Source organism: Rhinolophus hipposideros, assembly GCF_964194185.1.
Source record: "Rhinolophus hipposideros genome assembly, chromosome: 16".
In the NCBI taxonomy this organism is placed as follows: Eukaryota; Metazoa; Chordata; class Mammalia; order Chiroptera; family Rhinolophidae; genus Rhinolophus; species Rhinolophus hipposideros.
The window spans coordinates 24,433,537-24,458,392 of NC_138062.1; the positions used below are offsets into that span (position 1 = coordinate 24,433,537).

General features: G+C 41.9%; 1 protein-coding gene and 1 pseudogene across 11 annotated transcripts in view; both read left to right on the forward strand.

Moving 5' to 3' along the window:
• The window catches only part of TRIM2 (tripartite motif containing 2), a 131,021-nt gene that overhangs the window by 55,056 nt on the left and 51,109 nt on the right, over positions 1-24,856 (forward strand). For 8 of the 10 annotated variants that reach the window (XM_081077314.1, XM_081077310.1, XM_081077307.1 and 5 more), the window contains exon 2: positions 23,932-24,113. In XM_081077314.1, the coding sequence (XP_080933440.1) occupies positions 23,980-24,113 (134 nt within the window). In that variant the 5' untranslated portion in view covers positions 23,932-23,979. Of the gene's footprint in view, positions 1-13,373; positions 13,638-23,931; positions 24,114-24,856 lie in introns of those variants that run through there. The other 2 variants (XM_081077312.1, XM_081077316.1) reach the window with 1 other exon arrangement.
• On the forward strand, positions 21,947-23,880 carry LOC308509134 (large ribosomal subunit protein eL34-like; annotated as a pseudogene). The gene has a single exon. The product of its transcript is annotated as a large ribosomal subunit protein eL34-like (transcript).

Here is a 24,856-nt window from a genome sequence, read left to right on the forward strand (position 1 = left end):
CAGACTGGATATGGCCGAATGTTCTGAAGAGAGGCCTCAGGGACCCAGCAAAAGGGAGAGGTGAGCTTGTTGGCAGGGCCCCCAGGACCGGGACCAGCTCTTTAGAGAAAGTGTTTTGTGGCTTTAAAACCACTGGACTGTATCTTCTCTATAGTCCTGTTCAACTTTAAACACCTCTGATTCCATGAAAGGATGAGTCTTATGCCTTTCTTGCTTCCAAGGACAGGTGGAGAGGCGTTGCTGGCGCAAGGAGGGGAGTGGATTAGGAGTCAGACCTGGGTTTGAGGGACTGAACTGAACCCCTCCTGTGATGGAGGAAAGTGATGGAGTTTATGCCTGTGATCCAGGTCTGAGACTGGAGATCCACTTGACAGAGGGGTGGTTGTTATCCCTTTATAGAGTACCAATGCCACACCAGGTGGCGGGGTAAGAAAACTCCAGGTTCTGTGACTTCAAGCTTATGCTTCTTGATGGGTAAGGAAGGGACATTGAATGCAGCTGGGGAGATCCTGCCAGGTTTCCTCGCCAGGTCCCAATTCCTCACTTTTTCCTTTCTAAAGAAGTCTTGCATGCTTGCTTCATCAGATAGCAGTTAAAAGCAAGAGGCACTTCTGAAGGGAGCCAGCGGGTTATCTATGACTGCAGCTATGTAAACACATCTGTCCCTCGGCCGTGTTCTTCCCAGAGGAGAGTCCCCACCGAATCAAAGGGCATTTCTATGACATCTGACCTTGAGGACGGCTCAGCATTGCAGTCGGGCTGGATGGGCAGATCCTTTACTCAGTAATGACAGGAGGACAGGGATCCCTCATAGGTTTTAAAGGAGCTGATTTGATACTTGGAATGGCTTTTATAGGAAAGCCTTTGCATTTCCTTTGAATCAAGGGCAACAAGTTTAATTACTGCACTGTGTCTGGAATATGGCCCTTTTATAGCATTGGAGAAAGAGTTTCTAGGCTGTGAGGAATTTGATATGAGCCAGAGAGTAATACTCTTCCTAGATTGCAGTGGAAAGTAAAACCCAATGTCCTGTGTCCATCCACAGATGCTTAAGAAGGCAGGGGAGAAGGCAAGGAAAGAAGGGCGTTAAGAAGTACAGACATTTCTGGGGGAGCTGGTATATCACGAAATCATTTGCAATCTGATTTCCACAGTGGTGGAACTTGGCCTATTTCTGGCAGGTTCCTCCCGCCCTCCCTCATTTTCCCTAGCCTTCTTCAATTACCACACATTCTGTCTTCTTGCAGCCTGTGTGTAAAATTTCGGGGTGTTGTGGTCCTCTGTGACATTTCTTACGGCTGGGTTTTCCTGTGCGCCGCACTGAGAAGGGTAGTACACACACAGGCAATCCCGGAGTCTGTGGGAACAGCTTGCTTTTGTCTACAAAACACAGGGGGGTGGTGGGGGGTGGTGCGTCTCAGGAACTGATTGTTTTTTCTATATCTTATCTTGCATTCAAGTCAATTGTGGGTATTGTTTACTTACCTTTGTTTGTGCACAAATAAATTGTAGGTATTGTTTTTCCGTTATGGGATGTTTGCTGTCCTTGGTTTGGTGTGTAACCTTGTGAAAGTTAGTGGGGTTTGTGTCTTAATATTCAGACGCTGAATATTAAGGGGATTATGGACCCACCAAGTGGATTTTTCTTTGAAGCAAAATCCATGAAAGGAAATGCCAGCCATTTCATTAGGCTTGATCTGGTGGGCAAACCACAGCCTGTGTGCCAAATCCATCCCTCTGCCTGTTTTTGTACAGCCTGTGAGTTAAGAATGGTTTTACATTTTTAAATACTTTGGGTGGAAAAAAATCATAATATTCTGTGACATGTGAGCTGCATATAAAATATCACATTTCAATATTTGTAAATGCAGTATTATTGGAGCACAGCTATATACTCCTTCACTTACATATTATCTAGGACTGCTTTCACACCACAGCAAAAGAGTTGAGTAGTTGTAACAGATACTTTGTGGCCCACAAAGTCTAAAATATTTACCACTGGGCCCTTTACAGAGACAGTTGCTGACCTCTAGTCTCTTGAGTAATTAAAATAACAATGATAATTGACATCTTTTCAGTTTTACGATGTGCCGGGCATTGTGCTAAGCATCTTTCAGGCATTATCTTATTTAATCCCCCTAACAATCTTATTTTATTTATTTATTTATTTATTTATTTTTCCCTAACAATCTTATGAGGTGTCACTCTTTTATTGTCATTTTACAGTGAGGAAAGGGAGTGTCAGAGAGGTTATGCAATTTCCCCCAAATCACACTGCTGGTCAGTGTCAGAGCTGGGAATTGCACACACATGTGTCTGATTCCAGGGTCCAGAATATCATCCACCACAGGTGCCATCCCAGTTGGCTGGGGCATCACCATGAGCTTCCTTGGTGGGGCTGAGTAGAGGCCATAGATAGATATTATTTATTTGAGATTGAATTTATTTTAATTTTTGTTAATGTAATTGATTATGCAAGATTTTTTGTTTGTCTCTCATGAAAGTGCGTTAAGTTCCTTAAGGACAGTGACTGAATGTGGACCCCAGTGCAGTGCCCAGCACACAGAAAAACTAAAATAAAAAGCTTGTTGTGTGAAAGAAGTCGGTAGAGAGAAGGGAGAGGGCAGGAGAAAAAGGGAAGACACACGAGAGGAGGAAACACATTACCCAGAAGAGCCAGGGTGACCCCAGCATTGGACCCCAGGCCATGGATGGCTTGACTTAGCACCAAGGCGGCTTACCCCGTAACCAGGCTCATAGGTGTGGGCAGGGCACCCTAAGCCTGGCAGGCCCGACCTGGCTGGTATGCAGACCCACTGTGCTGCGCCCTAGCTATTCTTGTTCTCCTGCCCCTGCTCCCCTTGCCTCTGGTTGCACGGTGGCTTCCTGGCACTCAGCCTGGACATATTGCCAGCTCTTGAGGAGGAGAACTAGGTGATTCAGTATTTGCTTTGGAGCATGTCAATTCAGAGAAGGACATGAAAGCAAGGCCTCCCATTCTCATGTCCAGAGACGATGACATTTATCAGAGGGGAAAGACTTTGACTCTGGAAAGATGCCAGTAGGAATCATTTGTCTTCTTATCATTCCAAGAAGGCCACTGCCTCTAAAGGCAAGACACTGACCAATGAGGACTTACTTCCACTGGCCACTGACCAGCATAAAAGCACCAGGCCCCTTTTTTACAAAAATGAGGGGCAGGTGGGTTTGTGCAGAGACCTTCTTCCTTCCGGGGCTGGCTTGGGATTATGAGTTAGTGTAAGGACTCACCAAGAGCAACAAAGTAGCGCTCTAGCCTCTTGCTCAACTGTCTCAAAGCCAGCTAGGAGACACCAGTGCTAAGTGGGTGAGAAGGCCAAGGAAGGCTGTGTCCAGGCGAGTATGATAAAAGTGTGTAGATGTATCTCTTCTGATTTTGCAGCATTCTGCCCAGTCTCACTTACTGATTTATTTCATTTGGCATTACAAAAGAATTCATGGGGAGTAGTGTATTATTAGTCTATTGATTTATCAAAAAAATAAATGGTTATGGGACCCCTACACGAGCCAGGCCCTAGGAATACAAAAGTGAATCATTAGTCATTCCTAAAGGAACTCAAATCTAGGAGTTGCAATACTGTTGGTACTAGTACTATACTAGTACATGTATTGACCACTTACTATATATCAGGCACTGTGATAGGTTCTTTTAAACCATTTCGTTTTCACAATAACCCTCTGAAGTAGGTTACTATCGCCGTGACATAGATGAGGAAATTGAGGCACGGGGAGGTGAAATTACTTACTCAAAGTCATAAGTGGCAGAGCCAGGATTCAAATCTACCCTAGCACAAGGGCCCATACTCTCCATTACAGCACCACACAGCTTCTGACTATCGCAACTTGAGACCTGCTGTACATGAAGCAAGGTGCTAAGGCACTTACACACTATACCATTTAGTCATCAGGGCAGCCTTATGGGGAATATTTTACAAAAGCGCTTATAGAGGCAATGAGCAGCCTGAACGTAGACCAAATACAGATGTGTCTTCAGAACTTGTGCCTTCATTACAGCTGCATGCTGACATCCACAATATGACTGTAATACTGGGATATAAGTGACCTGTGTGGCATGGTGCCACATTTACTGCTTAGGAAAATACTCTCACCTGATTACATGTATGCGGAGACAGCCTCCTGCAGGTGATGTGAAATTCCACTATCCTTAGATACCAAGGATATTATGGGGGAGGAAAAACAACTTTCCTTCTACCTTTCAAACTTCTTCTGGATGGTGTAATAATCAAATTGACATGAGACAGATCAACGAGAGAAGATAACTAAATTCATTATGTATATACATACAGGAGTTCCATAAGAATGTGGGACAGATCTGGCACTTATGGCTTATATGCCATTTTGAGATAAGGTGAAGGGTGGGGGTGCGGGGGTTGTGGTTTGGGATTTCAAAGGGGAGAAAGGCAATTCACATGGGGATGAAAAGTAAATATTTGGTAAATGTTTGCTAGGCTATCTTTAACAACAAGAAGACTTTGAGCAAAAGGGCCTTGCTAGTTTCTTCCCTTTCACACACTAAAGATTAGTATGGATATCTATGATGACAGCTCCCTTCCTGGAGCAGGTTCTCTGTCTTACATTCTTTTAGGCAGTTATGGGGAAGGTCAAAGGTTTTTCCTGAGTCTTTAGTGTCTTAAAAATAACCAGCTTAAAATAATCAATATCTTCAAAAAGGCATATTTTGGGGTGGCAAACTCTGCTTCCCCTTACTGTCTCTCTAGCAAGGTGCCCAGACTCCTACTTTAGTATCATCCTGGGGGTAAAGCACTGAACTCTAGAAGTTCTCAGTGAGCTCAGGCCTCTAAGCGTCAGGAAGCCCCACCTTAATTCCCTCGCACCAGGGTCACCTTAGCCCAGAGGCGGAACCCTTGGAGGGCTGGAGGGCAGGAGAGGCGCAGTCCCGGGAGATGGGAAAGGGCCACAGTTGGAGCACCACAGTGCTGGAAGGGTCCAGCCGGGGCGATCCCTGTAGTTAGTTCAGTTTTTGTAGCTGTCACCGCAGGCCTGACTCTCCCTTCCCTTGGTATTCCCATCGCCATCACTTGAATCCGTTATTTGACAGAGCGGTTCTGTTTCCCGGTGAGAAATAAGGTTAGAAGAGAATCCCACAGAAAGGGGATACAAGAGACTTTCATGATACTGGACACGCCGAGGCTTGGACTTTGTGGAGGAGGCCTCGCCTGCTTTGCTTTAGCCAGAGGAGAGCGCGGCCCCTGGGGGCGGGGCCTGTTGCCATGGGAACCCCGCCCAGCGTGGGGCGCGGTGAATGCGCTCGGGGCTCCGCCTGGCCTGGGCCGCCGCAGTTGTCTGAGAATTGCCCATGTGTGTGATTATTGCCTTTGAGTAGAGTCCTCTAAAAGTGACATAGTTTGGTCAACGAATACGGACATTTGTGGGATTGTCTCCGAACGACATGTTGGTTTAAAAATCATCCATTTTATGGCACAGAGAAGAAAGAATGTGGGAGAGAGGAAGTCAGCGGCTAGTGAGGCATCATGAGCTGCGCACCCACAGCGGCCACCTCCCGGCCGTCAGTCAGGCCCGGGCTCTGCCCGACGCAGAGCTGGGCTCGGCCTCGGCCAGGGCTGTCACCAGCTCTGTTTCCCTCTTCAACTTGATCCTGGTGTTAGGAATCGAGAGTTAAGCCTGGGAGGTTATGTGCCTGGCGTACTTAAGATAGGTAGCGTCAACTTGGAATTAGCCGGGCCAAACCATGGCAAAACAAAAGTGTTTTGTTGGCTGGCTTTTGCTTTTCATTTTTGTTATTAGCAGAGCAAGGCAGACAATAAGGAAAGGGTAGCCTGCTGCTGGGGAGTTTGATGTATCAGTGGGTGGCCGAGCCTGGTGGTTTGCTAAGAAGGGGCTTCTGAAGGCTGATGAGAAGGAACTCTGCTCGGTAGGCCAGCAGCACAGCTGGGGTCATAGGTTTGAGCTGCCAATCAGACTCACAAGACACAAGCAGGCTATAATAATACGGTTAGTAAGTATTGGCAAAGGATACAGAGCAGGAGATACAGTACGTTCATCTCATCAGGAGGCCTAGAAGCTTCCGTTGCCCGCTCACCTGCTTGGGATATATCTGCCAGGAATGAGAGCCAAAGGGTGCGGGGTCACCTTGACACACAGAAGTCATAGCTCCTTTTACCTGCCAATCATTTATGCCATCCTGTTGTGTAGCCATCTCACAGCTCCACTAATGCACACCATAAGTAAGGCAGACATAACATTCCCCATGTATCTTTACTGTTTTCAAGGGAACAGTGCTGTGGGAAACCCAGGTCATTCTCAGGCAGGCCTGCAGAAGTCAAACATGACTTGTATTCATCTTTTGTTATAGGTATATATTGAGTATTACAATTTTAATAGTTTTCCTTTCTTTTTTAAAAAAAGTTATTTAAAAAAAACAGCAGGCCTGCCCAGGCCTCCTGTTAACCCTTTACCTACAGTAGATGTTGTGGATTAAATTGTGTTCCTCAAAAAGACATGATGAAGTCCCAAACCCCAGTACCTACCATGTTTCCCCAAAAATAAGACCTATCCAGACCATCAGCTCTAATGTGTCTTTTGGAGCAACAATTAATATAAGGCCCAGTATTATGTTACATTTTATTATATAAGACCCGGTCTTATGTTATAGTAAAATAAGACCGGCTCTTATTAATTGTTGCTCCAAAAGATGCATTAGAGCTGATGGTCTGGATGGGTCTTGTTTTTGGGGAAACACGGTATGAATGTAACTTATTTGGAGATAGGATCTTTGCAGATGTGATCAAGTTAAGGTGGGCCCTAATCCAATATGATAGGTATCCTTATAAGAAGAAAAATCAGAGACACAGGTTGAGGAGTGTCATGCAGACACACACAGGGAGAAGACAGCCATGTAACCATGGAGACACGGGGAGAGGAGTGTCATGCAGAGACTCACAGGGAGAAGACAGCCATGTAACCATGGAGGTGGATACACCTACAAGCCAAGGAATGCCTGGGGCTGTCAGAAACTAGGAGAGATAGGAAGTATCTTCTCCTAGAGTCTTTGGAGGGAAACTGACACTTTGATATTTGTACTTCTAGCCTCCAGAAGTGTGAGAGAATAGATTTCTGTTATTATAAGACATCCTCCTCTGTGGTACTTTGTTACAGCAGCCATAGGAAACAAATACAGTAGGTAAAAATAGAAAACCCAGGGGATCTAATTAAATTTTAAGTCTCTTGGCTTCAACAAATGACATTTCAGGTTTTTGAAGAACGTATAGCTATGATTGCCAAATCACAGACCCTGATTTTTATGAGATCTTAGGGAAAAGGTGAGTGTCTTACAGACCGGAGATAGGAAAATACACTTTTCATGTACAAAGACCAAACCCACACATTGCAGGCTAAGGAACATAATTTTATAGAGGAATATTCATGGGATGGTTTACAAGCACCTAGGAAAGAAAGCATCCTGGGTTCCTTAAGTGTAAATGATAGCAGACCCACCAGAGTTTCCTTTTTCAGTATGATTCAACATGACAAAAGAGCCATGAAAGGTAAAATGAGCTCAGAGGACATTAGTAAAAGTATAGGGCTTACATCAAGGAATCAGCAGAGCCAGAGCTCTGTTCTGTGCTGAGCAGACCGCACCTGGCTTATGCTGTCAGTATTGGGCAGCAGCTTGTAGGAAACACACAGGCAGTCTACAGGGGACACTAAGACACGAGGCAGGGACTCAAGGGAGCTTGATCTGGGTCCCTTACTGCAAACACTCCGCCCGTCTGGGAAGGGCTGTCCTGATACCCGAGACCCAATCAATATGACTGCGATTTAGAGATAGGAAACTGTCCCCAGGAGTGACTTTAAGAGATGTGTTCGCATCTTATTTATTTTTGTATCGTCAGTGCCTAGTATACCACCTGGCACATAATTATTTGTGAAATGTATAACATTAAATGGTAATCCCAAGGGCAGGCCAATTTGGGGGAGAGTTCTTGGGTTGCAACTGGGTCAGCTGGTTTCCTGGTTAATCCATTTCTATCTGTATAACACCACTAGATTGAGGTCAACTTGGACCATCTCGCTTCTTAAGGACACTTAAAGGGAAGATTATTTCTGCTTCATCGCCATTATTTTCAAACAGTCCTGTTTGGCCTAGGACCTCCCTACAGCCACTAAAGAATGGCCTCTAACCCCCTAATGTGGGGGGCCTTCCGGAGCCGCTGCCAATATAGAGGAAAGCAGTCTCTTGGGGTCCAAGCCAAACCACTCTCCCAAACTGACTATAAAGAATCTGGACTGTACTAGATCTATCAGGGTGATAGATGGGAATGGGGTTGGGGTCAGGGTGAAAAAGGTGAAGGTATTAAGAAATACAAACTAATAGTTAATACAGTATGGGGAATATAATCAACAATGTTGTAAAGATTATGTAAAGTGCCAGATGGGCACTGGACTTATCAGTCTATGACTTATCACGTCATAGACTATGTAGGTGCCGGACCAATGCACTGTACGCCTGAAGCCCTGAAGTAGAATAATACTGAATGTCAACTGTAACTAAATATATAGGTAGATATAGTCACAGGATGTGGGGTACAGCATAGGGAAGGTAGTCAATGGTATTGCAACAGCTATATATGATGTCAGGGGTGTAGTAGCTTGTGGGGAGGTAGAGTGGGATGGGCTATCACTTTATGAGGGGTTTAAATGTCTAACTATTACATTGCTTTGTACACCTGGAACTAATGAAATATAAATAATTTTTTTTAAAAAAAGAAAGGAAAAACTATTAAAATTTAATACTCAATATATACCTATAACAAAAGATGAATACAAGTCATGTTTGACTTCTGCAATTAAAAGAGGTGCTCAAAGTGGTTACCATCAGTGTAATTTTAATAGTTTTTTCCTTCTTTAAAAAAAAAATAGAGTCTGGACTGGCTCGAAGGAACCTGGTTTTGAGGGGCCACAGATAGAGCCCTGTGAAATCCATTATAACAATATCTCTTCTCCTGATCTGAAGGCTGGAAATAATTGTTCCTTATCATCCTCTTTCAGACGATCATTGGGCAAGAATTTCGATAAATGTGTTTGAAAGCAAAAGTAAGAAAAACTAAATAATGATTGCATTAGGCACAGTTTCTAGCCTCCTGATTTCAGGTTGCCTCCTTTTAGTTCATTGTAGCTGTCTCTCCCTGGAACACATCACCTCTCTAATCAGCTGGCTTTGTTCCACTGTGGAATTGCCTGATAAGTGTTCCTGCTTTAGCCCATCCTTGCAGGGCACTCTGGCACCCTGAAAGAGGAACTATGCCAGTCACGGGACCTGAACTGCAATTCACCTGTGGTACATACAGGCTACTCCACTGTGGGCTGGTAACGTAACCTTTCTGAACTTCAGTTTCCACTAAAATAATAATTGTGCTGGCTCTATCTGTTTCTGGGTTTGCTTTGCTTTGTATTATGAAGGTGTTTTCTAAATTATAAACCACTGAACAGATATGAACAGTTGCCTCTCCCCAGTGGTCCTTGATCCAACTGTTTTCCAATTCTGAGGTAATCATTTACCTTTGCATCTTGTTATGTCACTTATTCATTTTCAGAAGGATATTTGTCATTCTACATCTATGTATTGGGTGCCTACTATGTGATGGATACTGTACAAGGCCTGGGGACATAGAGGTAAAAGATGGAGCTGTCAATAATTTCCAGCAAGGAATGCTATGGAGCACACAGGAGTGGCACCCAATCCAGACTGGGGTGGGAAGGTCTGGGATTGGAGGGGTTGGCAGAAAATCTTTCTTACAGTAAGTGGTGTCTTTGCTGAGTTCTGAAGGATTAGAAGGAGTTAACCAGGGAAAGGAAGGAGTCACGCAAGGATGAGAGCACGTTCCTGGCAGAACAAGTGGCATGAGCCTGGAGATTAGTGTTTCTCAAAGGGGAGCTCTTGGCAATTTGAGGGGTCACATGTTCTTGTATGGAATTCTCCCATGCACTGAAGGATGTTTGGCATCCCTGCTCCTAGGCATTAAATGTCAGTAGTACCCCTTATCCCACCCCCCAAATACACAATCAGTATGTCCCTGCACATTTCCAAATGCATATCCCACCCCTTCATCAGGTGGTGCCATTCCAGTGTGAGAACCACTGCTAAAAAATATACATGGTGGCATGTCTTAGGAGCTAGAGTATTACTGGGAAAATAGAAAGTGGGAAAAAATGAGGATGGCACAGGCCAGATCATAAATGCTCTTCTGTGCCATCTCAAAGAGTTTACTTACCAGGAGCAATTTCCTTGATTGGGGAGATAGACTGTATATAAAGGGTTTGGGCACATAACAGATGGTCAATAAATTTCAGATCTCTGTCTCCCCGGATCCTACCAAACCCAGTTTCTTCAGCACATGTCCTGTTCTTATGCATATGCATTCTGTCTGTATATTCCCTGAGTGTACATCACAGTCAAACTGGCTGATGACAGTTAACTCTCTAATGTCTATTCAACTGGAGGAAAACTGAGGCGGGCAAGACAGCTCCAAGACGTTTGTAAGAATCCCAAGGATCTTAGGCTCTTCTCTGCTCTTGCAGCCCCACCATCTGGCTGCTTGATGTCTCAGTACAAGCAAACTCCAACTCAAAGAAACTGGGCTGCTATACACCCACAGCCATTATCACCACCACCTACCTACCTGTTGCCAGGTAGTGCCAAGGGGACGATGCTGTGGCCGGCTAACACATCCTGTGGTAACGCGGGCCCAACTTACAAACAGTTGATTCACTTGCCAGCCAAGACATGTGCTAAGAATAAGGCTGCATTTTCCTATAATGAACAATGTTGTGCATGTTACGTTCTTGGCTGAGCCTTCCAAACCCATTTATTCAGACAGTAGTTACACCATAGTGATGAGGGTATTTGGAATCCAACTATCCTATGTAATGCTGATTCCCAGGAAGTGGCATTCCCAATTCCAGGAAAAGATCAGAAAAACCTATGACACCCCCCCCCCCATTTGCTCTACCTCACCCCAGGCTCCAGCTGCACTGAATTATCACTCTCATTTCCTCTGAGCCATCTCTTGTCTCCAAGTCTTTGCCTGCGTTGTGCTCCATGCCTAAAAGGCACCCCACTCCTCCCACCGTGATATGTCCTTCCTATGAGCTCCAGAGCGTTTACTTCCTCTTGTAGTCAAAGCGCTTACCCCTCCGAGTTACAGTTGCCTGCTTATAATCCATATCCCACACTAGATTGTCCTTCTTGAGGACTGAGAAATTGTCACGTTCTTCTGTGCCTACTCAGTGCCGGGCACACACCAGCCATGCAATGACGGTTCATTGGAATGAATGATTGAATGAGTAGGTGAACCTTCTCTGACTACAAACCCAGCTACAAGACCAAGGATCTCTCCCATTTCCCCACGATCTTCAGAGCACAGGGACTCACTCCAATTGTATGCCTGGGTTGAGTGGGCGAAGAGAAGGAGAGAAGTCAGGGGAGAGGATGTGCTGGGGGAGGGTCAGCATTCGATGAATTTGTTTATGGGATGGGCTCAGCAGCACAAATGAAAAGCAGAGGGGACTCCTCTCTTGGCACATCAGGCACCTTTGTGATGGCCTGTCTCAGGAAGAGGACATTGAAAAATGGAGTGGAGGTAGCTTGTAGTTTCAGGAGTTGGTTCTACTTAAATTGTAAACTTCTAAAACAGAACATGTGTCCACACAAACACCTGTATACGAATGTTTACAGAAGCATTATTCATAATAGCCAAAAAGTGGAAACAAGCCAAATCTCCATCAACTGACAGATGGATAAACAAATGTGCTGTATCCATACCATGGAATATTTTTCAACTGTAGAAAGGAATAGAATACTGATATATGCGGCAACACGGATGAACCTTGAAAACATTATGCTAAGTGACAAAAGCCAGTCACCTATGACCACATATTATATGATTCTATTCATGTGACTGGCCAGAGACAGAAAGGAGGTTAATGGTTTCTTAGGACTGTGGAGGATGGCAAGGTAGGGGGTGATAACTGAAAGGTACAGGGTTTCTTTAGGAGGTAACGAAAATGTTCTCAAAGTGGCTGTGGTGATGGTTGCCCATATCTGTGACTATACTAAAAGCCATTGAATTGTCCACTTGAAATGCATGAATTATATAGTCTGAATTATATCTCAATAAAGCTGTTAAAAAAAAAAACAGGGTGTTACCTTGAGCTTTTAAGAACTGTGTACCACCTGGAATAGTATGCTAAAATTGGCACGTCTGTGCATTTTCCTGGACCTGTCGAATTCCCTGGATTCTCTATGGCCCTGCTCCCCACTCCACCCACCCAAGGTAATCACTGCTCTGCAGAGCTGAGGGTCCCTCACCGGGCTCAATGCAATCCCTGACTGCATGGAAAGAATGGGATGCATGTTAAATATGCAAATTCACAGTTTTATTATTTAAATAAAAAGGATTAGTATCCACTTTTAAACTAGTGACTAACCAAGGAATAGAATGCAATATGAGTCCATAACTGCTTTTGTTGCTGTGCAAAAGGGAATGATTGTGAATTCCATGCTGACGGGTACGATTTTTTTATTCTACAGTGTAATTTGTAATGTGACGATCTAATTATTTTTATATGGTTCCTTACTGATCATTTTTAAGTTATTAAAACCTTTAAAAATAAATGTAATGATGATAGGGAATCAAGTTATGTATATATGTACAGTTTGTCAAGTTTCTCAAACTTTAACTGAAAACTTTTGCATCATCAGAAAAGCAAATAAATGTGCTATGTGATTTTTCTCTGAATGATTAGAGCCACAAAAAGCTGAGAAGTGTCATTTGCATTGTTTGACTTAGAGGACCTGTCCTTTATTTCCTGGGCAAATACCGAAAAGGGGGAAACGTGGTAAAGGCTTGTTCAACTAAGCTGCTTTGCATTTTAAACATTGACAGTTGTGTTCCAAGCTGCTTGAAAAGTCTAAGGAAAGAGAGAATCTTTTTCTCTAAAGGAAGTGTGTGCTTGCACACTCACGCAACACTCCTCTAAATTTGAACGTTTCCTATGGAGGGGCCGGATGTCTAGTTTTCCTTCCAGAATCCCTTCTCACTGCACCCCCCCCCCCCTTTTGCGTATCAGCACACCCTGTTTCCGATGTGTAACACTCAGGGTGCCTGTCCGGGAGGCCTGCACGGGTTGCCTCTCCCTGGGCGAATCGTGCAGTCACATTCTGCTGATGGACCTCGGCGGCCCCGCGCCGGAGCAGGGAAGCAGCTGACTGCTGACTCAGAGGGCAGAGCGAGCCAGCCACGAATCTCATTGCAGCTCGCTGCGGCATCCCTGTCCCACAATCCCTTGCTGGGTTTGCTGCAGTCTTTTCAACAGACGCTGAGTGAGGAAAAGATGTCCTAAGATAAAGATTGATTGGTTTGAATGCCGAAAGGGGTCTCCCACTTGTTAAGGACCCAGAAACATTCCTGCAGACTTGCCTGAGCCTCTCTTCTCCTTTCCTCCATTTTTCTCTTCCTCTGTTCTGTCCATGAGCTGGCACTTCACGCCCTAGAGCAGAAGATATGCTGGGCTTCTGATGATGGCTGCACTGCATGGTAGGGGATTTTTAACCAGTCTCTTTGCATGGTGCTTCCAAACTTGAGATATTGGCAGAAATGCGCATTGTTCTTTTGGATTTCCGCGGAGCTGCAGCGACAGGCTTGGGAGGGTTTAATGCTTTGCCTCGTTGATTAATTTGTCTGCAGAAATGAGTAGGTCCTAAAGGTTCGGATGGCTTAGTGTTATACAAGGTGGGTGAACCGATTTCTCCTGCTCTCTCTGTTCTGGCCCCCAGACCCCACCCCATCTCCCGTCATGGTGATGCGGCGTGCTCTAACTACAAGAGAGAGCGAGACCCACTCTGCTTAAACAAAGGCATCAAATTGGCAAGAACAGGGAGAAAGTCATGCAAGATTTTACCAAGTTCCTAATGTGATCTGACTAGTTTTTTTTATTTCTACTAGTCTTTATATTAATGTGTATCTAGGCTTGTTTTAAATAGATTTTTCCCCTCTGCATGTGTTGGGTACGAAGATGGGGATAGACTATTTAATTTGCAGGATTCTTTCCTCAATCCCCCAGGGTGGAGGAGAATGTGCTATTCGACCCTTCCCCCACCCTGTCCTCTATAGAGAACCCTGGGGTTGAGTGCCGCGGTTCCCTGTTACCATTGGAAACCCATTCATTCATAATGCATGACCCGACTCTGAATTCTGAATGCCATTGATGATCGGCAAATATTTAGGAGATGATTTGGGGTTTTTTTTCTGACATTTTCCCCCTGATTTTGACATAGACTAAAGTCTGGGTGGAGTTCACTGGTAGGATCACCGAGAAAAAGAAAAAAAAAATCCCTGGGTTGGACCTTAGGGTTTTCTTCCCCTGAAACACTGAGCATTATCTTTGTATGAGAGAGCTTTTTCTGCAAGTATGCCACGCCCTGTCATTATTCCTTATTTTGGGGAGATAGGAAAGCAAGTAGAAAGACTGGCTATTTATTTAAAACTAAAAATTGAATGTTAAGTGGATTTCTGAACCAAAAGATAAAATGATATTTCTGTCTTAAGAAAAGATGGTTCCAATGTCATAGCTTTCAGGGACAGCTCTAGATTCCGAATGAGGCATTTGAAAAATTATTGGTTCATCTTTGGCTTAGATCATATTACAGCACTTTTATTCACATTGAACACATTGAACACCTGAACACATTGTTAGAGGGTTTTTTCATTTAAAAAAAAATTAGAATATGTAAGGAGAGTCATTTGTTTGCCCAGATTCTTCAACTGATTTCTCAAGTATGAGGATTCCGCGCTGCCTGCTGTGCACCTATTTCCTGGTGTCTTTCTTTATTTTCCGGCAGATGCTTCAGCAGCACTGAGCCTAACCCACTGTCTTGTTAAATAATGTACGCCCCACCCTGAGCAAGCACACAATGCCAAGTTTCATGTGTGCTGTGGTCTGAGAAAGCCACTTTCTGTTGCAGACACGTGAGCAGTGTGACTCTTCCTAAACCTCCAAGTATTCCTTTCCAGTTTTCTTCTAGAAAGACACAGTGATTTGCTTTGGGAAGGTTACAACACCGCCCGGTGTGGAAAGGTTCTCTGATAGAATGTGCCGGTACGAGAAATAGGAAAGCAGCATATGTAACCCACACATTTTTGAAATGGAGAATAAAATCTATACACATTTTTACCGTATTATTATAATCCTGAGTTGACTTGCTGTTCTTTATTTATATTATAAAAGCTTGGTGGATTTTGTTGGCGTGTGAAATAAAGTAACCATAGTCCTTTGTCTTACTAAGAAAGGAAAATGTGCTTCGTTTGGTTATCTGTAGACATTAATTTCTCCAAACTCACAACTTTCTTTTATCTATTTTTATTAAGTAGGAAAAAAATCCTAAGTATGTAGCAATTTTTAAAAATTTAGCTAAACTTAATTTTAAGACTCCCTTATGCCTTTTTTCATCATCTCTCAGATAAAACTAAGACATTAACCAATTATTTGTATGTATTATTGAAATGTATGGAAGAGAAATTCTTTCAAACTTTAAAAAATTTGCTGCCAAATTATTTACTATTGTTTTTTTCCTTTAAAAATGTGACTGCATTACTTCTAGTTGTGGCAAAATTATAGTTTGCACACACTTGTAATGGCTTTTTAAAAAAATAAATCTCGATGTCATCTGTGCAGCCCCTTTATTAGTTACATAAGGGTTTTAGTGTCAGAGTAGAATTTGTTCTGTAGTGGGGCTGGCTATTACGGTTCTCTGAATATTATTGTGCAGGTTGTCTGAATTCAACAGATCAGATTTCCTCCTAGAATTTGGAGGTTGAGATTAGACGAGATACCGAGGAATAAATGAGCCCAGTATAATAATTCAAATAGCATCATTGAAGGAAATACTCATTACTGCTTTTTGCATTCATCTTTCTACTCTCTTCTATCTTACCCTCTGCCTTCATGAAGTGCTTTTTATTATCCTTGTTGAAAATGTATTAATTTACACGAACATTTATACTAATCAACAACAGAATTAAATAATAATGCTTCTTATTAACCAGGGCCAAAAAGGGGTTTGCTGGTAGTAGGCTTGTGTCTTTTGAAGTTCTGATGGAGAATAAATTTCTTCCCCCTACTGTAAGGCCCTGGCTGTCCTCCGCCTTTTTTTGTGATCCCAGAATATTCAGCCTCTTTGTGTAGTTCCCAGGAAAGCAAGGGAGGAGACTTGGCAATGTGATGGATGTGGGGAGAGGAGACTGCACTCATCGTGACTTTCCCAGGGTACTGTAAGATGAATGTCAATTACCCTGACCACTTAACACTCCATTAACAGACCCAGCCTTCTGGAAGTTAGAAACCTTAAAGCAAATCTTAAGAACTGACTGCAAAAGATGATGACTTTTATGAAGAAAGCAATGGCAAACAGTTATCTATCCTAAGGAAAGAGGTAGAGGAAATAGACATAAATATCATAAAAGCAATTTGGGGGCTTGGCTTGGGAATCAGCTTCCATACAGCAAAACCCAGCAGTCTAGGGAAGCTGTCTTAACTCTGACCCTGGAAATAAGAAGAAAAACCCTTGGTAAGTTTGGGCACGTCCTTGCCTAGAGACAGAAGTTAAAGTGGAGGGCTCCCTGAATGCCCTCCCCCCGCCCACACACACACTCGCACTCGCACTCACACATACTGTCAGGAAAGATATTGCATTTGGCCTTCTCATTTACAAAATGGTCCTTTTGGGATGGCAGCGTGATATAACTGGAATTAGGTCACCCTGTTTTAATTTCACTGAAGATTGTCCTCTTTTCTTCTAGTTGAGTCCTCAGTCACAATGCAAATTCTATTACCGGCGAATGATAATATGCTCACAAATTTTAAAAATTGAAAATACCTTGTTTCTTTAATCATGTTTTAAACCTGTGTCTTGAGCTCAAGGTACCACCTGTCCTGGCATGGAAAAGGTAGCATATTGTGAGTTGTAGATAATCCTAATGGTTTAAGATTTCCTTTCTATAAATGTGCCAGAAGGTTTTTTAACTTTTTGAGAATCTGATTTTATTATAGTATGTTTGCACCACTGTCATTGGTCCAAGAACAATACAAAATGTAACGATATTAATAAATAAATTCAGCTAAGTACCAACAAAGAGAGGGAGTAACCCAGGAATGCCATTAACGTTAAACAATGGAAATGGAATCTAGTGCCTTTAGGATGATGTATAATGAAACATGCTTGTTGCCTCTTACCCACAAATCACGTTAAAATTTTGTTTTCCAAAGGAATCTTGACCTGTTTCCCAACCGTGTTTCCCAGACCAGCCAGACAAGTTTTCACCAACTCTCTCCCCTTCTCAAGAGGAGTGTTTTTCAGTCTGACTTTTTTCTTCCATCTGCCTTCCTGCTCTTCTTCACTCTGGTGTCAGTAATACAGAGTTTGGATAGTTTTCTGATCTCCATGGTATAATTTGGGGTGGGAAATATGGTCTCAACCTTAGAACTGTGGATGCAGGCATTTTTTTTTACATTTCATCTCCTCCTGTCAAGTTCTTCTTTTCCATTTGGTCATAATTTCTGCCAAGGTGTAGGAGATTTCAGAAAGTGAGCCAGGAAAAATACCAGAAAGGATGAGAGGAAAGAACTGCCGGGACTGGATTTTTCTATGCCCAAGGATTTTGTTATGTTATTGTTGCATTGTTTTACCCGCAATAAGCTGTGTTTAGTTGGTAAGTGAAATTTATATCAACCGTGTCTGACTTTTAATGTCTATGCATATGTGTCCTCAATAGTTCTCAGTTTCTTTTCCTGCCTTTAGTGAGTGTGTTAAAATATGTCACTACTTACCTTGGGGGGGATGATGGCTTATGTTGCTAAGCATTCGACTATCACATAGGGAGGTAGATACTGTCTAATGTCAAGTGAAAACATTCACATGACTGGTAATGACCATGTTCTTTATCATGTAATTCAGCAAGTGCCCCTCTTCTGCTACTGAGACTGAGTCCATTCTCATATTTCATTCGTTCTGTTCATTCAAAAAATGAGTGTCTACTATGTACCAGCCAGAGTTCTAGGAGCTGGGACTACTGCAATAAGTATCAGACAAAAATCCCTTGTGAATCCTACATCTTAGTGGGGTGGGGGAGGAGACAACATGCAAAATAAGTACATACAGACTATATTAGAAAGTCACCAGTGCTAAGAAGAAAAATAGAGCAAGGATAGGGGTAGCAAGTGTTAGGGGACAGGTAGAGGGAGGCAAGTTTCAATTTTAAACAGCATGGTCAGATGAAGAAAGTGATATTTGCTCCCCTTACAGAAGGGGAGCAAACCCTTCTGTAAGCAGCATTGCTGTTGTTTTTCCACCAGTAAAGAACCTCAGTCTCCCCACATAAAAGCTCTCATAGCTGGTTAATGTCAGTATCACACTCATGTTGACTATTTATATAGTTTGAAAATGTCTCTTCCTTCACTCCTCTACCATTTCCTTTCTATTGTCTTCTTGTCCATGTGTCGTGCTAGTTCCTGCATCCAAAATCATTCAGGCTCCTTCAGGGGCAAAGTCCACCCCATGCACGTTTTCACATGCATCTCTCCAGAAATTAGTTTTGCTGATCTCCAGCAGAATAGTTCTATATCCTGATCTCCTTTATTAATGGTGCACTTGTTTCTGCTGGTTATGTGAGTTCAGAAGGCTCTTTGACAATTCGGAAACCAAGATGGGGAAAGCAGAATCTAGCTGAGAATGTAGATAAGTATTTATTGTCTTTCTAACCAAGGATACCAGAAACTGTGGTCCCGCTCAAACACTTTGATTAAAGCCTGTTGTATATTGTGTGTATATTCCTCGAGGCATATTCAGACTGGTGGAAGGCTTCCCATGGTGCTTATTAGCTGGTTCTGTGCCTGCATTTTTCCAAGCACATTATCCCATTAGGAGTAGTCAAATTGTCTTCCTGTTGTGGGTATCTAGTTATACTCAGGGAATGACCGTATCCTGGCAAAGTCTCCATTGGGTGACCTTTTGGGGCTGGAAACCTTTTGTGTTGATTCTAGGAGCCTTGAAAATCCAGATGTCTTCAACAGGTCACTTGTAACACATTTGTAAAGTTGTCATGATTTTAAATTAGTGTTAATGTGTAAACTTAATTTACCATATAAATTACCAATGCTAACAAAGACTCTCACCCACTACAATAATGATCACAAAATTAGAAAGAAATGCTTTTTATTTCAGCTTTAGAGAAAAAAATGTCAGCTCAGGAAATTTCATCTATCGTTTGATTAAAACAAATATTTTTTTCTTTGCCTAAAATCCAAAATTCTGTTGCTGTTTTTTTTAAAAAGAGTAAAATCTAACAATGTTTTCTCTCTAGTTTTTGTAATACTCATCATGATTGATTATTTCAAAGGGTAATATGAAATGTTTCAAAAGCCATTCGAAATGAAATGATTTTTAACTGAATTTAGCTGAAAAGTTCAATATAATTGTTTTGTGGCTTATTAAAAATTTATTTTTATTGGGGAACAGTGTGTTTCTCCAGGACCCATCAGTTCCGAATCGTCCTTCAGTCTAGTTGTGGAGGGCGCAGCTCAGCTCCGAGTCCAGTCGCTGTTTTCAATCTTTAGTTGCAGGGCGCACAGCTCACTGGCCCTTGTGGGAATTGAACCAGCAACCTTGTCGTTGAGAGCACGTGCTCTAACCAACTGAGCCATCAGGGCCGCCCCTCCGGCAGCTCAGCTGCAGCTCGTTGCCTTCAATCTAGTTGTAGAGGGTGCAGCTCACTAGCCCATATGGGAATCGAACTGGCAACCCTGTTGTTCAGAGCTCACGCTCTAACCAACTGAACCATCAGACTGCCCAATATAATTTTTTAAAAATATGGAAGTGTAATGAATTTGCATGGCATCCTTGCTCTTGGTAATCTTCCTTATCATTCCATTTTTAGTGCTGCTGAAGTGAACACTCTATAATTTTTATCACACACACACACACACACACACACACACACACACACCAGTAAAGTGCTAAACTTGTTTAAGATTAGGTATCATTGACTTATCAGATAAGGCAGAAAACTTGCAATCTGAGCTTTCTGACTGACTGATTTTTCTGGATGACTTTGGCCAAGTCATTTAAACCCTTAGCTTTGGTTTCCTTATCTTAAAGATTGGCAAATCCATTCCTTCCCTAGTCTGATGTCATAGGGCTGTGGTTTTAAAGAAGAGCAAAGTGCCAATATTTTGACCTCCTGAGCGATGAGCTCCATTGAATTCAATGTGTATCATTCCCTACTCTAGTTCTCCCTCTACTCTAGAGAGACATTCTATGAAAGTCTAGCAGATAATGCTGGCTAATTAGATGCCTATATGTTTAACTAATGTGTGAGTTCTCTTTGCGCCTGACATTCTTGTATGGCAGGTGTGGTCACAAGGTTCTATCTGTTTATTAATCACGCTCTTTAAAGAACTTATCTATAAGGTATAGAGTCGGAAGATGGGTGTGTCATGTATGTAACTATACTCAAATATGTGTAAATAGCAGACTTTTCTTAATAAAAGTTGACATACTTTTTAAAAAGTTGGTGATTTTATGGGAAGAAAGAAGAACTACTATTTATATCTGGGAAAGCCTGTTTTCTCTAGAAAGTATAGATTGTTGATTCTGTAAATATGGTATATTCCCCAGCTTCAAACATAGGTCCCAGGCCAATTTAAAATGTCATACTCATATATAAACCAAGTTCCGTAGTATCGTACAACTTTCTTAAAACACAAGGTCAAGGAAAGTGTGGTGATTTAAGGAGAGAAAAGGCCATGGGTTTTAGAGACCTACACCCCTGAGTTTGCATTCTGGCAAATTTATTAACTGAGCTTGTGTGTTAAAAGTCTTATAGAATGAGAAGACTGTTACCGCCTGCCTCGGGTTATAAAAATTAACTTTTTTTGTGTGTAAAAAGAATAGAAACGTTCTTGGGAATTGGAGGGCTGTGGACAATGCTACTAAGTACGAGGTGTGATCAAATAATACAGTGAATGTTTAAAGAAAAAATTTATATAGTAAAATACACATTGGCATTAATCCCCCTTAAAATACTTCCCCTCGTTTTTAACACACTTATCCCATTATTCTTGCCACTTTCTGAAGCAGTTCTGGAAGTCCTCTTTCGAGAGTGTCTTTAGTTGCGCTGTGTGGCTGATTTGATGTCCTCAATCATTCTGACTTTGGGGAAGAGCCAGAAGTCACATGGTGCCAGATCCGGTGATGAAGGTGATGGAGGACATACCACAATGTTTTTATTTGACAGAAATTGCTGTACTAGAAGAAATGTGTTACACGGAACCTGTCCATTGTGATCAACAAATACGGTGAATGCTGCTGCCAACTGCCAGCCAACAGAAAGACAGGGATCTTCAATATGGGAAGCAGTGAATCAAACCTTAGTGACAGTGTGTGAAAAGTTTCAACTTGTTCAGTGCAGTCAATCAGGTGTGAGCTATGGTTGAGAGAAGGTGTGTTTTAATGTGTGCGGTAAATCATTCTCCATCATGACAGTGCTCTGTGTCACACATTGCTTCTGGTATATGGCAATTTCTGTCAAATGCAAACATTACGGTGTGTCCTCATCCACCTTATTCACCAGATCTGGCACCATGCGATTTCTGGCTCTTCCCCAAAGTCAAAATGATTCAGGACATGGAGGCAGCCATGACAGCACAACTAAAGACACTCACGAAAGAGGACTTCCAGAACTGCTTCAGAAAGTGGCAAGAATGATGGGATAAATGTTCAGAGCGAGGGGGGGAGTATTTTGAGGGGGATTAATGGCAATGTGTCTTTTACTGTAGTAAATTTTTTATTTACACATTTACTGTATTGTTTGATCATACCTCATATTTAGGAAATTAGGAAGTGGATTTTAGCTCAGTCTTGGTTTGGAATATAAGGCAGAAATTCTTAAGATGATAAAAGGAGCTGTGTTTTCAATTAGTGAGGGATCATGACAGAAATGGAGAATTAGAAGAGGGCAACAGAGAAAAAAGTGAAAGGCCTATGAGAGAATAAAGAAAGAAAAGTTATGACATAAAATACAGTATTCTCCATTTCTGGCATGATTCTTCACTAATTGAAACCTCCCCTGAACTAATTCCCTTCATCAGGTTCCTCAAATGCCTATACATGAATACCAACACATTTCTTAAAAAAAGGGACTAACTCTAGTCTTTGTCCCTGATCCATGGCAAAATAAATTTTAGCATAAAATCTATAAACCTTTAGTTCTGAAGGAAACACTCTGAACCACATACAAAGTTTTTAATTAAAAATTTGAATTATTCCTATTCTGCGTATTAACAGTATATAGGGGAGAAAAAACTTTCTCTACGCTCTTATGTTCTGTGTCTGGAGGCTGTGAATTAAACTGTCAAAAGACAGATTATCAGGAGAAAAGGATGCACATATTTTATTTAAAAAACACAAAATATATACTATATTGTATTGAATGTTATTGGTTTACTAGTTTTAATTTTACATGTGTGGGGGCTTCACAGGGAAGAAGTGAAAACCCAAAGAGGTGGTTAGACCTGGGAGCCTATAGCGACAAATTGTGGAGACTGAAAAAGGACTTTATTTTAAAAGGCTATAAATATATATTCAAATATAGTCATGGCTAACGGTTTTAGACAAAGGAAAAGGGAGATGGACTCCTATGGGCAGTAAATTGTGGGAAAGTGTTGTTTAGTAAGGTTTGTTATGCAGGCTCCTCTTCGTGTCATCTCCAGTGCTTAAGAGTCTTCTCCTCTTCCTGGTATGGGAGAGTGGAGCACCTTTACAAATGGGAAATGTATGCCCTGCTTTTAGGCAGATGGAAGAGGGCAGAGTGCTCCTCCTGGGTCGGCTGTTTCTGAATTGCCTTTGGCTCAAAATGATCCTTATGTCAAAGTGGCATACTTTGGGTTGGCATAATTTGATCTCCATGGAGTATAATAGTGGGAAAACATATTCTATTTTAATAAGACTATTCTATTTGCTCATCTGGGGACGGTGTCTACAAGCATTCAGAATGGTCCAGTGTTTGACATCCTATCAGAGACTGTCTTACAATACAGCTTCTAACAAAACTGGACTGTGCTGAAACCCTAGTAATAGGACTGTTTCCCTTTATACCAAGAAGGCTGGGAAAGCACAAAAATCTGCACGTGGCGTGTGCCCAGGCCGACTTCGCAGAGTGCGTACAGTGAGACCTAAAGTTCTAATGAGGTTGTCTAAAACGGAAAAACATGTCAGCTGGGCCTGTGGTGGCTCTATATGTGCTAAGTGTATCCATGACAGGGTCAAGCCTGCTTTCCTTATTGAGGAGCAGAAAATCGTTGTGAAAGTGCGGAAGGCACAATCACAGCATCAGAAAGCTAAGTAAAAAAAAAAAAAAAAATGAAGCTTTTTTTGAGTAACAAAAACAATTAAAAGGCAAAAAAAAAATTGACTATTCTATTTAATATAGACTGAAAAAGGACTTTAAGTCCTTTGGCTAAAAGCATAGCTACATAAGTATTTAATCTCTCAGTTACCACTGCTTTGAAACCCAGCAAGCACCGCTCTTTGTACAACACACTTTCTTCTCATAGGTTTTGTTTGCAAGGTGAACCTGTGATTATTGCTTTACAAAGCGAACAGGCGGCTCACTGTACTCCCTCTAGAGCAGTGAGGGTTGTTTATACTCCTTTTGAGGTCATCAACATTAATTCTACCTATATTCATAAAAGAATGCCTATCATGAATGAGACAATGATTGCTTCACACTTACCGATTATTAAATATTTTTCCATTCTGGTTTTTCTGTCCGCCCGCAGCAGCGTGCAGGGTCAAAGACAGCTGGCCTCCCATGTCAGTGGTCTAGGATGGCCAGTGAAGCCACGAACATCCCAAGCCCTGTGGTGCGTCAGATTGACAAGCAGTTTCTGATCTGCAGTATATGCCTGGAACGGTACAAGAACCCCAAGGTTCTCCCCTGTCTGCACACTTTCTGCGAGAGGTAAGCCTCCTGGGGGCACGGAGAAGGGAGTCTCACAGACTGACCTTCCATAAAGGGTTCTTGCCAGAATTCTCCAGTTAACTACAGGAGACAATAAATCTTTTGTGCTTCTGGTAGAAATCGAGAAACATAATCACGAGTTGCCAATAATTTACTTTATTTCAAGTAATTGCAAGTGAGAAGAAGCAATTTATTTCCACAGGAGATGGAGCATTAAATATTTTAAAATTTAAGACATTAACAAATGTTTTCCTTTGTTCTTTGTGAAACAATTTTTTGCCAACTACAGTTCTCTCACAGAGGATCTTTGGTGAAGGCCAATTAAAAATCTATCATTTCCTCCCATATAACAAATCAGGTAAGATACCTGGATGTATGAGGACTGGTTAAAAGGAGAGAGCTTCCTTCCAGATATACTTCAGAAGACACATACTAATGGCACATTTGAATATTGTGATGTTTCAGATGAAAACAAATGATATATATATATATATATATATATGTATATATATATATATATGACATAATTATAAATTACCAGAATAAGCAGGTTGCTATATGTGAAAATATACTTCCTTATTTATCTTTTTTGAATATTTTTTTGTCCATTGAATTAATTAGTTATCAAAATACATCTTTATCCCCTTGTTCAACCTATCACATAAGCAATTAAGCATAAAAAGATTGTTAGTAATTATTTTATCTATGGCCTACTTTTATTTCTATAGTACGGTTATATTTTC